This window comes from Dipodomys merriami, unplaced genomic scaffold (genome assembly GCF_024711535.1).
Source record: "Dipodomys merriami isolate MVZ:Mamm:240054 unplaced genomic scaffold, mDipMer1.0.p SCAF_71, whole genome shotgun sequence".
Taxonomy (NCBI): domain Eukaryota; kingdom Metazoa; phylum Chordata; class Mammalia; order Rodentia; family Heteromyidae; genus Dipodomys; species Dipodomys merriami.
Genome location: NW_027206302.1, coordinates 2,050,225 through 2,068,546, shown reverse-complemented (window position 1 = coordinate 2,068,546; position 18,322 = coordinate 2,050,225). Strand labels below are relative to the sequence as shown.

Here is an 18,322-nt window from a genome sequence, read left to right as displayed (position 1 = left end):
TATGAAACAAGAAGCCAGGTTTCCTGGCTCCTGGGTGGACTAGACAGGACAGTCTCCTAAGTTTATAGAGATGGCTAGACGAATGTCAATATGTGCACCCACATGTACACATGCATGTGCATGTGCTTGTGCACACACACACACACACACACACACACACACCATTCTAACTAGAGCCCACCACCCCTCTACACAAGTTTATTATCTTCCCCCATCCCCCTCAGCTAAGAGACCAGATTCCCTGACACTTGCCACTCACAAGCTTCTGAAAGATCCTTCAGGTAGGTCTAATCTACCTGGAGCAGGCAAGGAGGAACACTGATGTTGGCAGTGTGGGGCACACAGCTCTGAGTCAGCATGCCCTGAACTTTATTCTTTACCAGTTGAATGACCTTGAGTTGGTGACTCAACCTCTCCCAACCTACATTCTGTCATCTGTAAAATGGACTTAAACAAATATAATGATTTTTGAGCCTGTACTTCACAGAGAAGATAGATATGGGGTCAAATGCAGGCTTCACCTCTGATTGGCTATTAATCATTTCACTTGTATTCCTTCTGACTCTGTTTCCCCATCTGTCAAATGGGATCAAAAGAGTATCTCACCTCCCTAATGTTCTGATCTCAACCTGCACAGAATTTGAACACACCTAGAGAAAAAAATGCTAAATATTGTTTGAGGATGAGAAGGAAAGACAATACAGCTCCCTTCAGCAAGTCCCCTTACCCAGATTTCCCCAACCTGTCACTGCACCCAAAACCAGACACTGCTCACTACCCCCTACCCCTCTGTTGCCAGCCTCAGGGCAGAACAGGGCTCTGCTGCCCACCAAATACCTACCTTCCCTGCCGGGCTGGTCCAGGAGAATTTCCTTCTTGGCGATGATGCTGACTGCCACAGTAAAGGCGGAGGTCACATAGTAGCGTCCCAGCTCTGCAAGGATGTCCACACCACAGCCCTCAGGGAAGTATAGGTCCAAAGCTGAATTGATCACAGAACCAATCTGGTGGGGGTGGGGAACAATTGTGTGCTTGAAATGTGGTGTTTCTGGTGCAGACTTGCTACTGATCCAAGTCTATTTCTTGAGAGTTGTTTTGATTTTAGGAAGAACTTGGCAGCTGCTAAGGCCCAGCTGGTAACTGGGGACAGCTAGCCAGAAAGGCAGAAGGGGGACAGGGCTTGGTGGATACCCTCCTCAACACCCCACAGTGGGAAGGGGCACTTACTGTAATGCTTGGGGACCAGATTCCAGAAGCCATGATGTAGATCATTCTTTCACAAATAACCAGTTAATAATACATTATAGAAAAAATTAAAATATAGATAAATAAAAAGATAAATGTTTCTAATTCTATTATCCAGATAAATCTAAACATTGTGGACTTTTTAAAAGAGTAGTTCTATTAATTATTTCTATGCCCAATCTGCAAACACAATTTTTATTATAAATATGATGGAAACTGTGTGCATATTCTTTTTTTTTTTTTTTTTTTGGTCAGTTGTGGGGCTTGAACTCTAGACATGGGCACTGTCCCTGAGCTCTTCAGATCAAGGCTAGTGCTCTTCCACTTGAGCCACAGTGCCACTTCTAGTTTTCAGGTAGCTAATTGAAGATATGAGTCTCACAGACATTCCTGCCCAGGCTGGCAGAGCCTCAGAGCTCAGCCTCCTGAGTAGCTAGGATTACAGGCATGAGCCACCAGTGCCTGGCTGTGTGTATATTCTTTTGTCATGGGTGTGTGTGTGTGTGTGTGTGTGTGTGTGTGTGTGTGTGTGTGCGCGCGCGCGCGCGCGCGCGCGTGTGTGTGTGTGTGTGTGTATGTGTGTGTGTGTGTAAGTATGAACCAGCTTGGATTGAATTCAGAACCTGAGCACTGTTCCTTAGCTTTTCTGCTCGAGGCTGGTGCTCTACCACTTGAGCCACAACTCTACTTCTGGCTTTTTGGTGGTTAACTGGAGATAAGAGTCTCAAGGACTTCCTGCCTAGGCTGGCTTTGAACTGTGATCCTCAAATCTCAGCCTCCTCCATAGCTAGGATTACAGGAGTGAGCCATGAAGCTAATTATTTAGATCCTTTCCTGAATTGTCTCGGATGGTCAGTTCCTAAATGTGGAGATTTTAGAAGCAGTCTGTTTCTAAGGAGCAGTGCCCTTAGTAATTAGAGTAGGGACTGCTATTGCACATTTTTCTTACCCTCATCTCACAGGTGGGTTTTCCTTTCTCTACTAGATTTCTCCCTAGCCTGTCAGAGGGTGAATAGGACATACTCAGATCCTCAAGGAGCATTGTAACATGCCCATATATTGGCTAAGCCTCAAATAGGCTGGTTAAGTTCATGGGCTGGTGGTGTCAGGCAACTGAAACCTCTATGAGTTCCAGTTTACTCAGCGAAAGCAACAGGATTAATAAGTGGTAACACAATCAAGGTAGGGCCTAAAATCATTCTATTCTCCCTGCCCTGCAAACTCTCCCCACTCCCCACCCAAAGAGCCCAGCAAGAGTCTCCAGCCCAGGATTACCTCTTCAAGTCTCACTTTGGCTCCCTCTGTGCCAGGGAAGCCACCACCAAGGTCCAGAATGTGCATCGTGTGGCCCAGCTCGGCACCCATTTGAAACACAAGCCGGGCATCTGCGATGGACTGAGCATAGGCCTGAGGGTCAGGACAGCCACTGCCAACATGAAAACTGGGAAGGGAAGAATAGCCTTCAGCTTACATTCAGAGCCCCAGGTGCCACCACCTCAACCCTGAACAGATGCATGGGACAATGTGCCCATGCTACAGGTACAGTGACTGACGCCTAACACATTAAATGGGTGGCAAAGAGCCATATGGCAAGTGAGGAGTAGACAGGAGGTACTTGGTGCTCCTTCCACCCTTCAATGCTTCCCTGAGAGAGAAATGGAAGGAGTGCCAGGGCCCCAAGGTATCCAGACTTGGAGTACCTGTCAGTGTAAGGCCTGGACAAGCCACCGAAGCTTGACCTTTACATGTCTCCCTCTCTACTAAGCAAGGATAAGTGCCTGTAGCACAGGCTGTGGAATGATGGAGATGAGACTCTCAGCAGTGTGGGAAGTAATCATGAATAAATGAATAATGAATAATGACTAAACTAAATAAATGAAGCTATATAATTGACCATTGTTATTCCATATCCTTGAAAAGAAAAAAAAAAGAGGCAGTTCCAGGGCCTGGCTGTACAACCTTTGCCTATAGGCTGGTTCAACTCCCTCCAGGCCAGGTGTGGGAGGGGGACTGGGAGACTGGAGGGGGGATGGAAGGGGGATGGGGGGAGATGGGGGGGCGGGATGGGCAAGCAAGACCTTCTGGACTGTGGGGCTAGGGCAGGGGAACATCTAGAAACCTCCTTTCAAAAAAGAGGAAATTCCCAACTGACAGAATTCCAGGCCCAACCTTTGGGGGAAAAGTTTTATGCAGCATGACTAATTCCCGGGAAAGAGACAGCGGGTGTGGCGTGGGTGGGAGTGGGGGAAGGCTCCCAGCGCACACCTCACACCCACCACCTCCATGTGGCTCTTCTTGGCATTTTCAAGCAGGTGTCTGCAGGATTTCAGTGGTGCCCCAAACTTCAAGCTCAGGCAGCTCAGGGAGCGGGAGTCATCGGTAGCAATGCACAGAACCATCCTGAGGAGACACAGTACATGGAAGAGGGTAAGCCCCACCTGTCCCACTCCTGCCACATCTCCTGAGAAACCAGGACTGTGAACCACGTGGCTCGGGTCCTACTGGGCACACAGAAATCCTGCTCCCTCCTCTACCTGTATATCAGTTAATCTCTAAGTCTTGTTCAACCCAGTCTCTAAACAACCCAGGACCCATTCCCATAGCCCCTGACCACCCCAGCCCCATCAGGTCTCTTCTAGACAGCTCCAATCCTCCAAACTGGCTCCACTCCAAGCAGTTTTCAAACTCACAATAGATGAAGGGAATCAAAATCCCACAGTGGGCCCCAATAACATGATGGAAGCTGCTTTGGGTGAACCAGAGTAGGCCACCATGCAACCTACCCCTGACCCTCTCTGGGTCCCCAGGGTGCCAAGGAAGCAGTAAAAGCCATAGCCAGAACAAGATGACCAGTCTTAGACCCTTCCAGAATCTATTTGCTTCAGGTACCTGCTCCATGGCCAGTGTGTCATCCATTGTGTCTCTTCCCCATAATGTGTACACACACACACACACACACACACACACACACACACACACACACACACACACACACACACACACACACACACACACACACACACACACACACACACACACACACACACACACACACACACACACACACACGGCACATTTGAGGCACAGCAAATTTCTGCTTATCCCTCTGATGCCCCCTGCTGTTCCTGACACCCATGCATCTGCTTCTGCAGCTTTCCATTTCTGCCCTCCCCATGTTCTATTCATTCCTTGGGTCCCTTCACTCCACTGCCCTCACCCAGTATCCCTGCCTGCCTCCCCGACCCTATGAGTAGTTCTTGGCTTACTTGGCACTGGGGTGGCTCCTCACCACCTTTGCCAGCTCCATCTCATTGTCGAAACTCAGCAGCTGTACCCCATGCTCGGCAGCATACCTGATCTGTGCAATTTGCTTACAGGGACTGGTGTAGATGATCTTACTGGCAGGGACACCAATACGCTGGACCAACTCCATCTCTGCCTGTGGAGTCCCAAGAACAGTGGTAAGAAGGTACCAGGGCCTATTGGACCATGGAGCACAACGAAGCACATAAAGGGGTAAAGTCTTAGTTGCTACTGGGGAGGCCCATAACAAATGGGTAGCCCTTTAAGACAGCAGAGTCACAACCATTAGGACTTTATTGTGATCCACCACTCCCTGACAGGCTACATACAGCACATGGGGAGTGCACTGCACAATTCCAGGGAGCCAGCTCACAGCAAATACGGGGCAAATAGATATTATTATAATTCCTTGGCAGTAAAACATCACATTCTAATACTGTGTGCCACCACTGGCTGACACCTATAATCCCAGCAACTTGAGAAGTTGAGATTGTTGAGATAGCAATTCTAGGCCTAGCTGGACAAAAAAAAAAATCCATGAGACCTCCTTCTCAACAAAGAGCCAGGCAAGCTGGAGTGTTCCTATTAGCCTAGCTACCTATATTACAAATTCTAACGAGGGTAGATTGCACTAAGGTACAATCCAGCAAAAAAATCAGGGCTGGAGACATGGGTCAGCAGTTAAGAGTATCTGCATAGGTAGCATGAGGCCCTAAGTTCAAATCCCAATACTGCCAAAAAAATACATCCTAACAAAATCAGTATATTCATTATCAGATATCTTTTTAAAAGTCACCTATTAATCCTAGCTACTCAGAAGGCTAAGATCTCAGGATCACCATTTGAAGCCATCCCAGGCAGGTAAGTCTGTGAGACTCATCTCCACTAAACTACCAAAAATAAAGCTGGAAGTGGAGCTGTGTCTCAAGTGATAGAGCACTAGCTTGAGCAAAAAGATCAAGCCCCAGGACTGGTAGAAAGAAAGAAAGAAAGAAAGAAAGAAAGAAAGAAAGAAAGAAAGAAAGAAAGAAAGAAAGAAAGAAAGAAAGAAAGAAAGAAAGAAAGAAAGAAGGGAGGGAGGGAGGGAGGGAGGGAGGGAGGGAGGGAGGGAGGGAGGAAGGAAGGAAGGAAGGAAGGAAGGAAGGAAGGAAGGAAGAAGGGGCTGGGAAGATGGCTCAGTGGTAGAGCGCTTATCTTGCATGCCTGAGCCCCTGGGTTCGATTCCTCAGAACCACATACGCAAAAATGAACAAAGCCGGAAGTGGCGCTATGGCTCAAGTGGTAGAGCGCTAGCCTTGAGTCCCAGGCCCAGAGTTCAAGCCCCACGACCAGACCCAAAAAAAAAAAAAAAAAAAAGAAAAAGAAAGAGAGAAAGAGAGAGAGAGAGAAAGAAAGAAAGAAGGAAAAGAAAGGAGGGAAGAAGGGACGGAGGGAGAGGGGGAGGGAGGGAGGAAGGAAGGAAGGAAGGAAAGAAATAAAAGGAAAATGTGGTATAGCTAGGCATAGTAGGAGGCTGAGGCAAGAGAATAGGGAGTTCAAGGCCAGCCCAAGCCCATAGCAAGCTCAAGGCCAGCCTGAACTACACATGAGACCCTGTCTCAAAAATAGAAAAAAATAAACAGTAAAGAAAATAAAAAAATCTAGACTGGGAATATGGCTTAGTTGGTAGAGTGCTTGCCTAGCATGCACTCAGTACCACATGAATAGAAAAAGCCAGAAGTGGTGCTATGGCTCAAGTGGTAGGATGCTAGTCTTGAGCAAATGAAGCTCAGGGACAGTGCCCAGGACTGGTGAAAGAAATAAAGAAGGAAAGAAAGAGAAAAAAGGAAAAGGAAAAAAAAGCTAACTAAAAGAACTAGGCCTGTGATTCATATTTTGAATCCTAGGTACTTGGGAAATATAAATCAGAAGGCTCATGGTTCAAGGCCAGCCCAGGCAGAGTTAGCAAGCCCCTATCTCAAGCAATAATTTGAGTATAATGATATGCACTTGTGATCCTATGTGATAAATTTGAACAGGAGGATCGCTATCCACTGTAGCCTAAGCAAAAATGAGACTCTATTTGGAAAATTACTAAAGTACAAAGGACTTGGGATATTGTTTAAGTGGTAGCATGCCTGCCTGGAAAATATGAAGCTTTGGACTCAAACCCTAGTGCTCACAAAAAAAAAAAAAAAAAAAAAAAAAAAGGCGGGGGGGGGGGGAGGGAGAGAAGGAATAAAGAAAGGTAAAAAAAAAAAACAAGGTAGTGCAGGGCCAGGAAGGTGGCCTAGTGGTAGAGTGCTTGCTTCGCATACATGAAGCCCTGGGTTCAATTCCTCAGCACCACATACACAGAAAAAGCCAGAAGTGGGGTCAAAGTGGTAGAGTGCTAGCCTTGAGCAAAGGAAGTTCAGGGTCAGCGCCCAAGCCCTGAGTTCAAGTCCCAGGACTGGCAAAAAAAAAAAAAAAGAAAAAAGAAAAAGTAGTACATGCACACAATGGAATATTATATTTCACCTTGAAAAAGAAGAAAGTTCTGTCATCTGTGACAACATAAATGAATCTAGAGGAATATTAAATTAAGTGAAATAAGCCATACACAGAAAGACCAAAACTACATGATCTCACTTATATACAGAATCTACAAAGTCAAACTCAGAGAAGCAGAGTGGATAGTCATTGCCTGTTAGGGGAGGTGGAGTCATGAGGAGATGTGAGTAAATGAATATCCAGTTCCAGCTAGAGGGAATAAGTTTAGGACTGATCCTTACATGATAGTGACAATAGGTAGTAGCAGAGTATTACATATTTGGGAATTGCTAAAAAAGGAAGAACTTAGGTTTTCTTATCACAAAAATACAACAAAATGTGATTCATTCATGTGTCAATTTGATTTAGCCACTCAGCAACTTATACATATATCAAAACATCATGTGTGAGCTAGGCACAGGCAGCTCACACCTATAATCCTAACTACTCTGAGATCTGAGGATCACAGTCTGAAGCCACTGGGAGCAGGAAAGTCTGTGAGATTCTTATCTCCAATAAACCATTCAGAAAAAGCTGGAAGTGATGCTGTGGCTCAAGTGGTAGAACGCTAGCCAAAAAAGCTCAGGGACAAACCCAGGCCCCAAGTTCAAGCCCCAGGACCAGAAAGAAAAAAGGAAAAAAAAGAAAAAACAATCACCAAACATCATGTGCATACTACAAACATATAACTATTATTAACTTATTAAGTAAAGAAATCACAATGTTATTTGGTATACTTGAAAGTCTACAAGATGAAGAGTATTTCTGCCACAGATCAACTCAGTTCCCAAGCTCTGTGCTGTATGGGGAGCTGTGCTGGGTGAGTCCACACAGCCTTCTCCCCAGGGCTTCCTCTTCCTCCTCACCTTTCTGTGTTGTTTTGTTTTTGTGCTGGTAGTGGGGCTTGAACTTGGGGCCCCATGCTCTCTCTTAGCTTTTTTGCTCAAAGCTGGAGCACTACCACTTAAGTCATACCTCCACCTCCAGCATTTTGGTCATTCCCAGGAGGGGGGGAATGTAGTTGTGAAGCTGGGAGGGAAGGGATGGTAGGGGAAAAACAAAGGAGGAGGCAACAATGCTTGATAAGAAATGTACTCATTACCTTGCTCATGTGATTGTAACCCCTCTGTACAGTATTTTCACAATAAAAAACATACTTAAAAAAAAGTCTCATAGACTTTCCTGCCTCAGTTGGCTTCCACCTGAAATCCTCAGCTCTCTGCCTCCTGAGTAGCTAGGATTACAAATGTGAGCTGCTAGCATCTGGCTTGTTTATTTGTGGTGCCTAGGATGAACCCAGGGCCTCATGCATGCTAGGCAGATGCTCTACCCCCGAGCTCCACATCCAGCCCTTCCTCCCTTTATAGGACATGGTGCAGCTTGTTTTTTGCATTATAAGGCCAGATATAATGAGGGGAGGGGTGTAGTCTCAAGAAGTTCCTCGATGCTAGAGAAAATTTTCTCTACAGGGCTCATGTTAATGTTGCAGGTTTTGCAAGCCATACAGTCTCTGCCATGACTACCTAACGGCCATGGTGGCATGAAAGCAACCACAGACGTGCCAAAGTGAATGTGCATAGCTAGGATAGGACAAATCAGGGGAACACTGGATTTGCAACCTATTGGAATGGTCTAAGCTCTATTCTACAGAGAAAGAAACATGCTAAGGCTATGAAGCAGCTACCTGGCAAAAGCAACGTCCATACCAAGGTCTGACTCACCACGAATAAGGGGACAAGTCAGGAGAGCCAGTCTTGAAACATGGTAGGAGACAGAAGAGCCATTTGTAACCATCCTAAGATGAATTTGGATTTGGTAACTTTTCAACACCAGGTATTTATATGCATTATTTTATAACTCCTTTAAGTATCCTAGGAAGTATTATCTGGCCCCATTTCATAGAGGAAAAACCTGTCTTGGGTCTGTTGCCTGTGATGACAGTCAATGAACAACATGGGGGACACAAATGCCTATCTCCAGGATTGGACTTATGGCCGTAAAGCTCACTTCCCTGAGGCAAATGTGCCCCCATCCAGAGTTTGGGTGATTGCGCAAATGTGTTTTTTGCACAGTGAGTGAAAAGAGCAATGATGGCACTGAGAGGCTGTGATTGGGCCTTGATCAGCAAATAAGCATATCATTCTAGGAAGGCTTACTATGTGTCACTCTTTGCACAGAAAGTGCATCTATACTCTAATTCAATCTTCATAATCATATGAAGTGGGAAGCTGAGGCTCAGAGAGGTTAAGTGACTATCCAAAGTTACACAGCTTATAATGGCATAGCTGAGAAAGTAACTGACAGATCTGTTTCCAGTGGCAGGTATCTTTCGATCATCCATTGACCTGTATGATGCAAACAAGTGAAGAAAGCAGCCAGGGTCTTGGACTGTTCACAGTGTTCAGGCTGTGGGGAATACCAGCAGTCAAAAATGGACTCTGATCCATGGTAGAATGACAAGTAGTCAAAAGTATGAAGGGAGGGTTTATGATGCAGTACAACAAAATGAGAGACAGGTGGACCAAGGTGTGATTGGAAGTGGGGGAAAGACAGTGCTGTGGGGTCAGAACTTGAATGTGAGCCCTATGGGAAGCCTCAGTGGTGGGGGAGGGGGGGAGAGTCTGGGGGGACGGGGGGAGCAGGCAGATCTGGAGCAATGTTCACGCTCATCCTAGGTACTACTTTAGTCTTTAAAACTGGGAGTGTATTTTATTATTAAGTACTTAAAAAAAAAAAGAATGCCCTGCTGAATGTTGATAAGAGAGATGAAGAAAATCGAGGACTGTCCTTCAGCCCAGGTCCAAATCCATCCACATCCACATGGGCAGAGCTCCAAAACCACTGGGTTTAAAGTTATTGTGGAACATGATGCACACCAGGAATGTTACAAATTCCCAAAATATTTTAAATACTTTCTCTGGACACTTTGTGTATTTTGAAGTGCTATATACCCACCAAACCCACGATGTGTGATTATCTATGGAGATATAAAGCTAGTGTCTCATTTTCTCTGTGGGTGAATGAATCGATGTATTAGTTGAATAGTTCACAATTACTGTTGAACATAAAGTACTTGTTGAATCCTAGAGGCTCCTGGGTACTTTTAATTAGAGGAAATTCGTTGGAGGAGTAAGAGTAGAGGCTGGGAAGCAGGGCTGAGTTTGGTAACGAGGAAGGAGTGTTTGTATTGGAGGCAGCTGTTATCCAAGGAAAGCTTTTTTGTTGTTTTGTTTTTAAGTGGGAGAAGGGCAAGGGACCTAGGCAAAAAAGAGCAAGGGGTGGAGGTGGGTGAAATGGATGACACAAGTTACTCAGGAAAGAGGTCTGGTAAGCCAGCGTCCCTTTGCCAAGCAATAGCCTGTGTCCCTAGCCCTGGAGTCTGTCCAATGTGTGTCTGTCCTTCCATGAGCCTTAGATCAAGCCAAGCCCATTGGTCAACATCCAGAAAGCCGTGGTGCCATTATGCATGACCAATCACTAAAACTGGCCACAAGAGGGCAGACATACCCCATTAGAAAAAGTTCTAATTCAGGTACCTGGGGATGGAGCCCAGTGGGAAAGCATTTGCCTACCATATTCTCCAGCACAAGGGGCAAGGGAGTTCCAGGAGCCATCTTAGTAACTGCACCAAAAAGTCCACATACCCCCACTCCAGGGATGGGGCTTAGGCCTCTTGCCCTTGATGAAAAATGAGGGCACGGTGTCCCTCATTGGACAAGTGCCAGCTCAGCCACATCCTCCCTGAGGATCTTAGAAAAGACAACAGTAATAGAGGCTGAGAGGACCACATTGGTAAATTCAGGCTGTGACCTCCTAGTGCATAACCCTAGTGAGTCACTCAATCTCTGCCTTCCCTTCTATGTTCAATGTATCTTCCCAGAACTGTTGTCTGAATCCCAGTAATCACCTCACGGGGTTTTTGCAAGAATAAAGTGAGATCATGCACAGAAAAGGCTTGGCAAAGTGCCGGGCCCAGCAGCTGCAGTCAACCAACAGTAGAAGCTTCTACTGTCCCCTACTGTCTTCAATGACTTCTATGCCCAATAGCTGTGCCCTTAGAAAGCCAGTCCCTGAGACTAGAGGACCAGCCATTCACCAGGATTCTACTTAGTGGGGTTTGGATACTGTCCCTTGTAACTCTGCAGGGAGGCCCACCAGGTTATGGAAGGCAGCAAAAGAGGGCAAAGCTCTGGCTCTGCAGTCTCCTTTGAGTGCCTCATAGATTTTCATGTAATAGACACATGAAACAAGTTGTAAGAAAGCCAGGGCCAGAAGAGGAGGCTCATAGACTATAAACAGCAAAGAGCAAAAGCATTCGGCCTTTGGCAAAGGTTAGTTTATACATTCTGAGCATCTTATCCTATATACACTTGTCCCTCAGCTGTGGCTCCAGCCCTGTCATCCTTCCCTGGCTGGCTCTCCTCCCTTCTCCTCTGGGAATACTTTCTAGAACCCTCCTCACAACATCTAAGCCATACTACCAACTAGGGAGTTAAAAGGGGTTTGCCTCAGAACCATCATGACTAGTTGTGAATGATGGCAGTGCCAATGTCACAAACCACTGCCTAGAGACTTGCTTCAACCTCAGGTTTCTACATCTATTAGTTCCTCTACCTGGCAGGCTCTTCCTTACTTCTCCACCTGGCTTGACCTCCTGCTTCCTTTAGGTTTGTATTCAAATCTGGCAAGCCTTCCTGGATCAAACTGTCATTCAGCATTCCCTGCTTCCCACGTATAACACCATACATTTTCACTGTCTGTTTATTCTTTAGAATACCAGCTCCAAGAAGGAAAGGCTTTTTTGAAATTTGTTTTATTCTGGCCTATATTCTCACCTAGTATATATTTGGCAGCAGTATTTGCTTAGTGATTATTTGCTAAATGAATAAATGAGTCATGCCCAAAGCTGTACCTTGAGGAAACTTCATAGATCAAGGCTTTTTTTTTTTTTTTAAGCTAGTAAGGACCGAAGGAAAGTAGATGAACCAAGCATTCAACTCAAGGTCTGCCTGGCTCTACAGCAGTCCCTCCCCAAGCAGAGTCAGCTATAACACCCTAGTTCAATGACTGCTGAGTCACAATATGTAAGCGAAGTCCACAAAAGACAGCAGTAAGAAATTAACCTCTAATTAACAGCAGAAATCAAGTTAGAATTTGCAGCTACAACAGCAATAGAATTGTACAAGGAGGGGCTGGGAAGGTGGCTCAGTGGTAGAGCGCTTGCCTTGCATGCATGAGGCCCTGGGTTCGATTCCTCAGCACCACATAAGCAAAAAGAAAAAAGCCGGAAGTGGCGCTGTGGCTCAAGTGATAGAGCGCTTGCCTTGTGCTGAAGAGCTGAGAGATAGCACCCAGGCCCAGAGTTCAGGCCCCATGACTGGATCCCCCCAAAAAAGAATTGTACAAGGATTACTTAAGAAAAATACACATGGTTGATTATTTAAAAAAAACAATATAGAAGTATTTGTTTTAATTAAAATAGCATAGATAGCTATTAAAACTTCCAACTGAATTTTTTTAAAGAAAACAAAATTAAAACCTCTACTTTTTCTACTTAAGGATATACAGGATCCAATTTGGAACGTCAAGGCTGACAAATTTTATATGCATTTCCTCCTCCTTCCTCCCTGCTGCCTCCTCCTGGTGGGTGGCCTTCCTAAAGGACAGTGGCCAACTGCAGGTCACTCTTGTTCCCCAGGATCCACCCCCAGCAACAAGGCCACACTTGGCAGGTGTTAATGGTCAGTGCATGGGTGGGGTCAGGAGCTCACCTTGTTAGCACAGCTGAAGCCCAGCCCCAGCTCAGCCAGGACCTTCAGCACACCCAGGCTGCTGTTGCACTTGACAGCGTAAAAGGGCCGGACTCGAGGCAGGCACTTCAGAAAGCAGAAATGCTTCCTCACTACAGCACCCAGGTCAGCCACGAAGAAGGCAGCAACCTTATCCTATACAAGAGGCATATGGATGTGAGACACACACACCCCCACACACCCAGCTCCCTCCCTGTACATGCTCCTCCCCCTCCCCAGTTCAGCTCTAGCCTGTTGTCATTGAAGGGGGAGGATGTTCCCCAAGCCTCCAGGAGGATGGAAGGCAAACTCCTCAGCCTGAAATTCAAGGCTCTGTAATCCTGCACTATAGACCTTCTTTACCAACGCAGACAAAACTCATACTGGATCACATTGTCGCTTCTAAGCCTTCTCTGCTGGGTTTAGAGAAATCCCAATCTACCTTCAAATTTCAGCTCAAATGCTTCTTCCTCAAGTCCAAAAGGCAAGTGGTCATGAAGGTTCTCAGGACTACTGTCCTGACCGCCCCCTCTCTGTTGTGGGGCTTAAACTCAGAGCCTGAGTGTTGTCCTTGAGCCTCTTTGTGCTCAAGGCTAGTGTTCTACCACTTGAGCCACAGCACCACTTTCATTTTTTTGAGTGGTTGATTAGAGAGGAGTCTCATTAATTGGAGATGAATCTCACAGGGACTTTTCTGCCCAGGCTGGCTTTGAACCATGATCCTCAGATCTCAGCCTCCTGAGTAGCTAGGATTACAGGTGTAAGCCACTGGTGCCCATCTAACTGTTGCATTTTTTGCTTTCAAAGCATATGTGTATTAGAATAGTATAGCCATCTGTCTGGTCCAGAAAAAGGTCAGTTTGGGGAAGGCAGAAGCTGTGGCCCACAACCCTCTGGAATTTACATACAAGGGCTCATCCCACTGCCACTGTGGTCACCTGGGCATCACAGAGTGGCTGACACTGAGTGTGAATGATGAACAGGTGGATGAGACCGTATCATCCAACCCTCCCTGTTTCACATTAACACATTTTTACTGGAACCCACTGGTGCCAGGGGTGATGGTAAGGGACAGAGAAGACCAGAGAGAGATCTAGCTCTAATTTGGGTCTGGAGGAACATGGACGCTTAACTAATTACAAGTCCCTTCAACAAATGCTAGGTTTGCACTTAAATAAAAGGTATTAGGGGCTATGGAAAAAGAAAATATAAAACCTCCTTGGGGCAGCCAAGATGTTGCAACACAGATGGGAAGTAAGGAACACTACAAATGGGTAAAGGGGAGAGGCCAGCAGAAGGATGCTCCAGACTAAGGGAACAGCCCTAGGCAAAGGCATGTGAATTAAGGGTATCTCATCACTGGGAAACATGAATGGAGAAGGGAATGGGCTGATGTAGTCTTCATGAGGTAGACTTGATCCTGTAGCAATGGGGAACTGCCAAGGAATTCTGATTTTGAGGAGGGCTATGTATAATACAGTTGGAGGGGGTGGAATGAAACTGAGGTCAGAGGGCCCTTAGGGAGACTGGAACTGGGCTATAAAGGTAAGTTCTATATGAGTTGCTTGGAGGGTTATTTAAGGAAGTGGACTTCAGAGAGCTTGGTAATACCTAGAGATGAGGTGGGAGGTGGAGAGAGAGAATACACAGATTTCTGAACTGCAAAGTTAGAGGCTGTTCATCAAGGCAGGAGACTCGATGGATTTGGGGTCAAGGTCCAAGGAAGTGGAGATAAAACTAGCCTGTCTCTTGCAAAAGCAAAGGCTGCATGCTATATAAGTGAGTGTATAGGATGAAGGGTCCTTTTCCAGAGGATTGGACAGATGCCCATCCCCACTCCCAGCTCCTCACCGTGGTGGCCTGGGAGGCCCCCAGAGTGAGCTCCTCCAGCAGGTCTCGGGTGCTGAAGCCCTCTTCCACCATCACAAAGTCCGATTCACTCAGGTAGCCTGCCATGCCGACCAGGAGCCACTGGCTGGATGGAGCCCCGGCAGCAACTGCCGCCTCAGCCGCCTTAGAAAGTATGCAACACACTGTGGGTGGGGGAGAGGAGGCTGAGATGGAAGGACCTTTACGGGCAGGCTCACCTCCCAATCTAGGCACACCCAATCCCCTCTTCCTCCCCTCCTCGGCACACACTTGGGAGGGGAGAGGGGGGCTAGGTTCACTGGGAGGAGTGGGGATGGGTCAGGAATCTTGGATTCCGCAATGGGATTGTATGCCTCCGTGTCACGCCAGCCCGAGCTCAGCTGCCCCATCTGTAAAAGGGATGGATGGATTCGGAGCTCCTTTCCAGTTCTAAAAGTCTGGATTGGAAAGGAAAGGATTAAACAACGGAGGAAGGAACCTGAGAAACCTAGGTGTGCAAGTTTCCAGGATGCCCCCCCCCCCCGGTCCTGGCTACGCCCACCTAAAGGGGGCGCCGGTGGCCCAGCCCAGAGATTCTCAGCCGAAGAACTGGAGCTGAGGTTGGCGAGCCCTCTCGGCAGCGTGACTGCTCTGGGGGCCTCAGTTTCCCGCTAGGTAAACGATTGGTCCTGCCGTGCTACATCATTCTAAGCGTGCACGGTGGGGGGGTGGGGTTGGGGGGGGGGGTCGCCACACAGCGGGTGGGGTCCGCGGGCTCCCGGGCGAGGGCTGAAAGCCGAGGTTCTATCCGGGTAACCCCTCTCGAGTGCAGGGCGAAAGTCCCGCCCCGCCCTCCCCCGAACCCCCTTACCAAGCCCCGTCCTCCTTCGCGGGGGCCAGAGCCAGGCGCGCTGCTAGGGGGGGTCGCCGGTGACCTCGAAACTTGTGCAACACCCCGAGGAGGAGTGGCAGTTGCGGAGCCGAGGCCCCTGCTGAGAGGGGGCAAAAGGGGCCCGGGAACCGGTCAGCACCGGAGCCCCGGGCGCTCGCTCCCCGGGGTTCCCCAAGCCACTCCCTGCACTCGCCTTAAAACGCATTTACACGGCTTCGGCCCATAGGTCTCCCCAGCGAGTGAACCGGATCCTCGGCGCCTCCGCTCGCTCGCTCCCCCCGCCTCCGGCCCCGCGGCCTGCGCCCCGCGCGCCCAGCAGCCACCGACCCCACGCCCCGCCTTCCGCCCGCGGCCCGCTTATATAAGCCCCGCCCCGGCCCCGCCCCTCGCCTTCAGACCCCGCCTCCGCCTGCCCCGTATCCTTGGCAACCGGGTGCCGCCAGCCCATTGGTCGATTCGGACATAAAGCATTCAGCTGTGCCGGCCAGCTCGGCAAACCTGCGCCACAGACCTCGGCGTTGACCTCTCCGTGTAGATGTCCACGCTGGGAAATCGGGAACTGCGGGGCCGTCACCGATGAGTTCCGAGCGTCTGCGCGGATGGAAACCTTCGATCCTGCATCTTGGGTCTTGGGAGAGCGCGCACGACGGCCACTCTGAATCCAGGAAGGCTTTTCCGTCACGGCAGAACTCTCTTGGCCTGGTGAAGTATTTGTTCCTCCCTTGAAGACCAAGTCGGATGTCATCTTGTATTGTTTTCTAATAAAATCAGTTTTTTAAATTCATGCTCCAGCTCTTAGGAGTTCAGATAGTCTTTTTGTGAGTTTCCAGACTCAGGACGATCCATATTCACCGTCGTTAAGTAAAATGTGTCTCCTCCAAGAGACTGACTTCCTCGGCTCAAAGCATTTCTCTTCTTCAATGCCAACAAACTCCTGCTCATCCATCACAGTCCAATATAGTGTTGCCTCCTCTCTTAAGCCTTCCGTGGTTGTTCTAGCCCAAGAGACGATATAACTCATAGTACTTATTTCTGCCAGGACATCTCACTCATTGGAGTCTTTCTACTTGTAGCTAAGGTTCCCGATGTTTTCCACTTCTTGTCATGATAACACTTCTTGGCTACTCTGTAAATTCCAAAGACAGGGATGAAAGTTTATCTCCTTATGGTAGTAGAGGAGCCTGGGATATCTGAAAGTGCCTGGTGTGGAGGTAACCATGTAACCCCAACACTCAAGAGGATGAGTCCGAAAGGTCATGAACTGGAGGCCACCTGGGCTACATATCAGAACCATCTCAAAAAAATAAACAAGCTGAGACCTGTAATACTAGCTACTCAGAAGGCTGAGATTTGAGGATTGAAGTTCAAAGTCAGCCTTCAGGAAAGTCCATGAGACTGTCTCCATGAGACTCCAATTAACCACTAAAAAGCTGGAAATTGAGATGGGGCTCAAGTGGTAGAGCACAAAAGCTCCGGGATGGGACCCAGATCCTGAGTTCAAGCCCTAGGACTGGCACACACAAAAAAATGCATCTGAACAGCTGTTCAAGAACAGTGCCAGTGGCTCACACCTGTAATGCTACTCAGGAGGCTGAGATCTGAGGATTGTGTTTTGAAGCCAGCCTGGGCAGAAAAGTCCATGAGAACCTTATCTCCAATAAACTACTCAGAAAAATCTGGAAGTAATGCTGTGGCTCAGTTGGTAGAATACTAGCCTTGAGCCAAAGAGGTCAGGGACAGTGCCCAGGCCCAGAGTTCAAGCCCCAGGACAAGAAAAGGAAGAAAGAAGGAAGAAGAAAAGAAGGAGGAGGAGGAGGAGGAGGAGGAGGAGGAGGAGGAGGAGGAGGAGGAGGAGGAGGAGGAGGAGGAGGAGGAGGAGGAGGAGGAGAAAAAACATTCTTGGAGTGCTGAGAAGATAGCTCAGTGGTATAGTGCTTGCCTCACATGCATGAGGCCTTGGGTGCAATTTCTCAGCACCACATAAACAGAAAAAGCCAGAAGTGGCGCTGTGGCTCAAGTAGTAGAGAGCTGAAGAGCTGAGGGACAGCGCCCAGGTCCAGAGACAAAAAAAAAAAACAAAAACAAAAAAAAAACAAAAAAAAAAACTCTTGGCTCAAGTGGTAGAGCACTAGCCTTGAGCTGAAGAGCTCAAGCACCCATGACCAACAGAAAAAAAAATTATTGGAAAAGTAGAAGGAGCCAGGGATGTGGCTCAGTGGTAGAGGAGAAGAGAGGATAAAAGATCAGGAGGGGAAGGGAGAGGAAAAAAGATGAGGGAGGAAAAAAGAGAAAGAAGGGATTTCCTCTACTATATAGCACGGAAAGAAAAGAAACTACCAGTGGTGCCAAAGCACCAGTGGTTCATGCCTCTAATCCTAGCTATTTAGATAGAATAATAGGGGCTGATATCTAGAGGATCATGATCCAAAAATGGCTTAGACAGGAAAGTCCATGAGGCTCCATCTCCAATTAACCAGCAAAATGCCAGACTAGAGGTGTATCTCAAATGGTAAAGTGCCAGTTAAGCAAACTGAGTACAAAGCCCTGCGTTCTACCCTGACATTAGAAGAAGAAATAAAACCATGACGTGAGCAAGAATAGACAGCAATAGAATAGAACACTATGGAATAAGTGTCATCTTTCTATCTTGGAGGGTTTTTTTTGTTGGTTGGTTGTTGGTTGGTTGGTCGTAAGGCTTGAACTCTGGCCTGGGATGCTGTCCCTCAGCTCTTCA

The 18,322-nt window shown here is 47.5% G+C and overlaps 1 protein-coding gene across 1 annotated transcript in view; it reads right to left on the bottom strand.

The window, feature by feature from the left end:
* Azin2 (antizyme inhibitor 2) overlaps positions 1-15,936 on the bottom strand; it is a 31,268-nt gene extending 15,332 nt beyond the window's left edge. The window contains exons 1-8 of the mRNA XM_070008819.1: positions 15,782-15,936; positions 15,568-15,688; positions 14,700-14,881; positions 12,831-13,004; positions 4,512-4,684; positions 3,511-3,645; positions 2,521-2,686; positions 842-1,004 (exon numbers count right to left, since the gene is read on the bottom strand). Of these exons, the coding sequence (XP_069864920.1) occupies positions 842-1,004; positions 2,521-2,686; positions 3,511-3,645; positions 4,512-4,684; positions 12,831-13,004; positions 14,700-14,804 (916 nt within the window). The 5' untranslated portion in view covers positions 14,805-14,881; positions 15,568-15,688; positions 15,782-15,936. The remainder of the gene's footprint in view (positions 1-841; positions 1,005-2,520; positions 2,687-3,510; positions 3,646-4,511; positions 4,685-12,830; positions 13,005-14,699; positions 14,882-15,567; positions 15,689-15,781) is intronic.
* Positions 15,937-18,322: the final 2,386 nt, after the last annotated feature.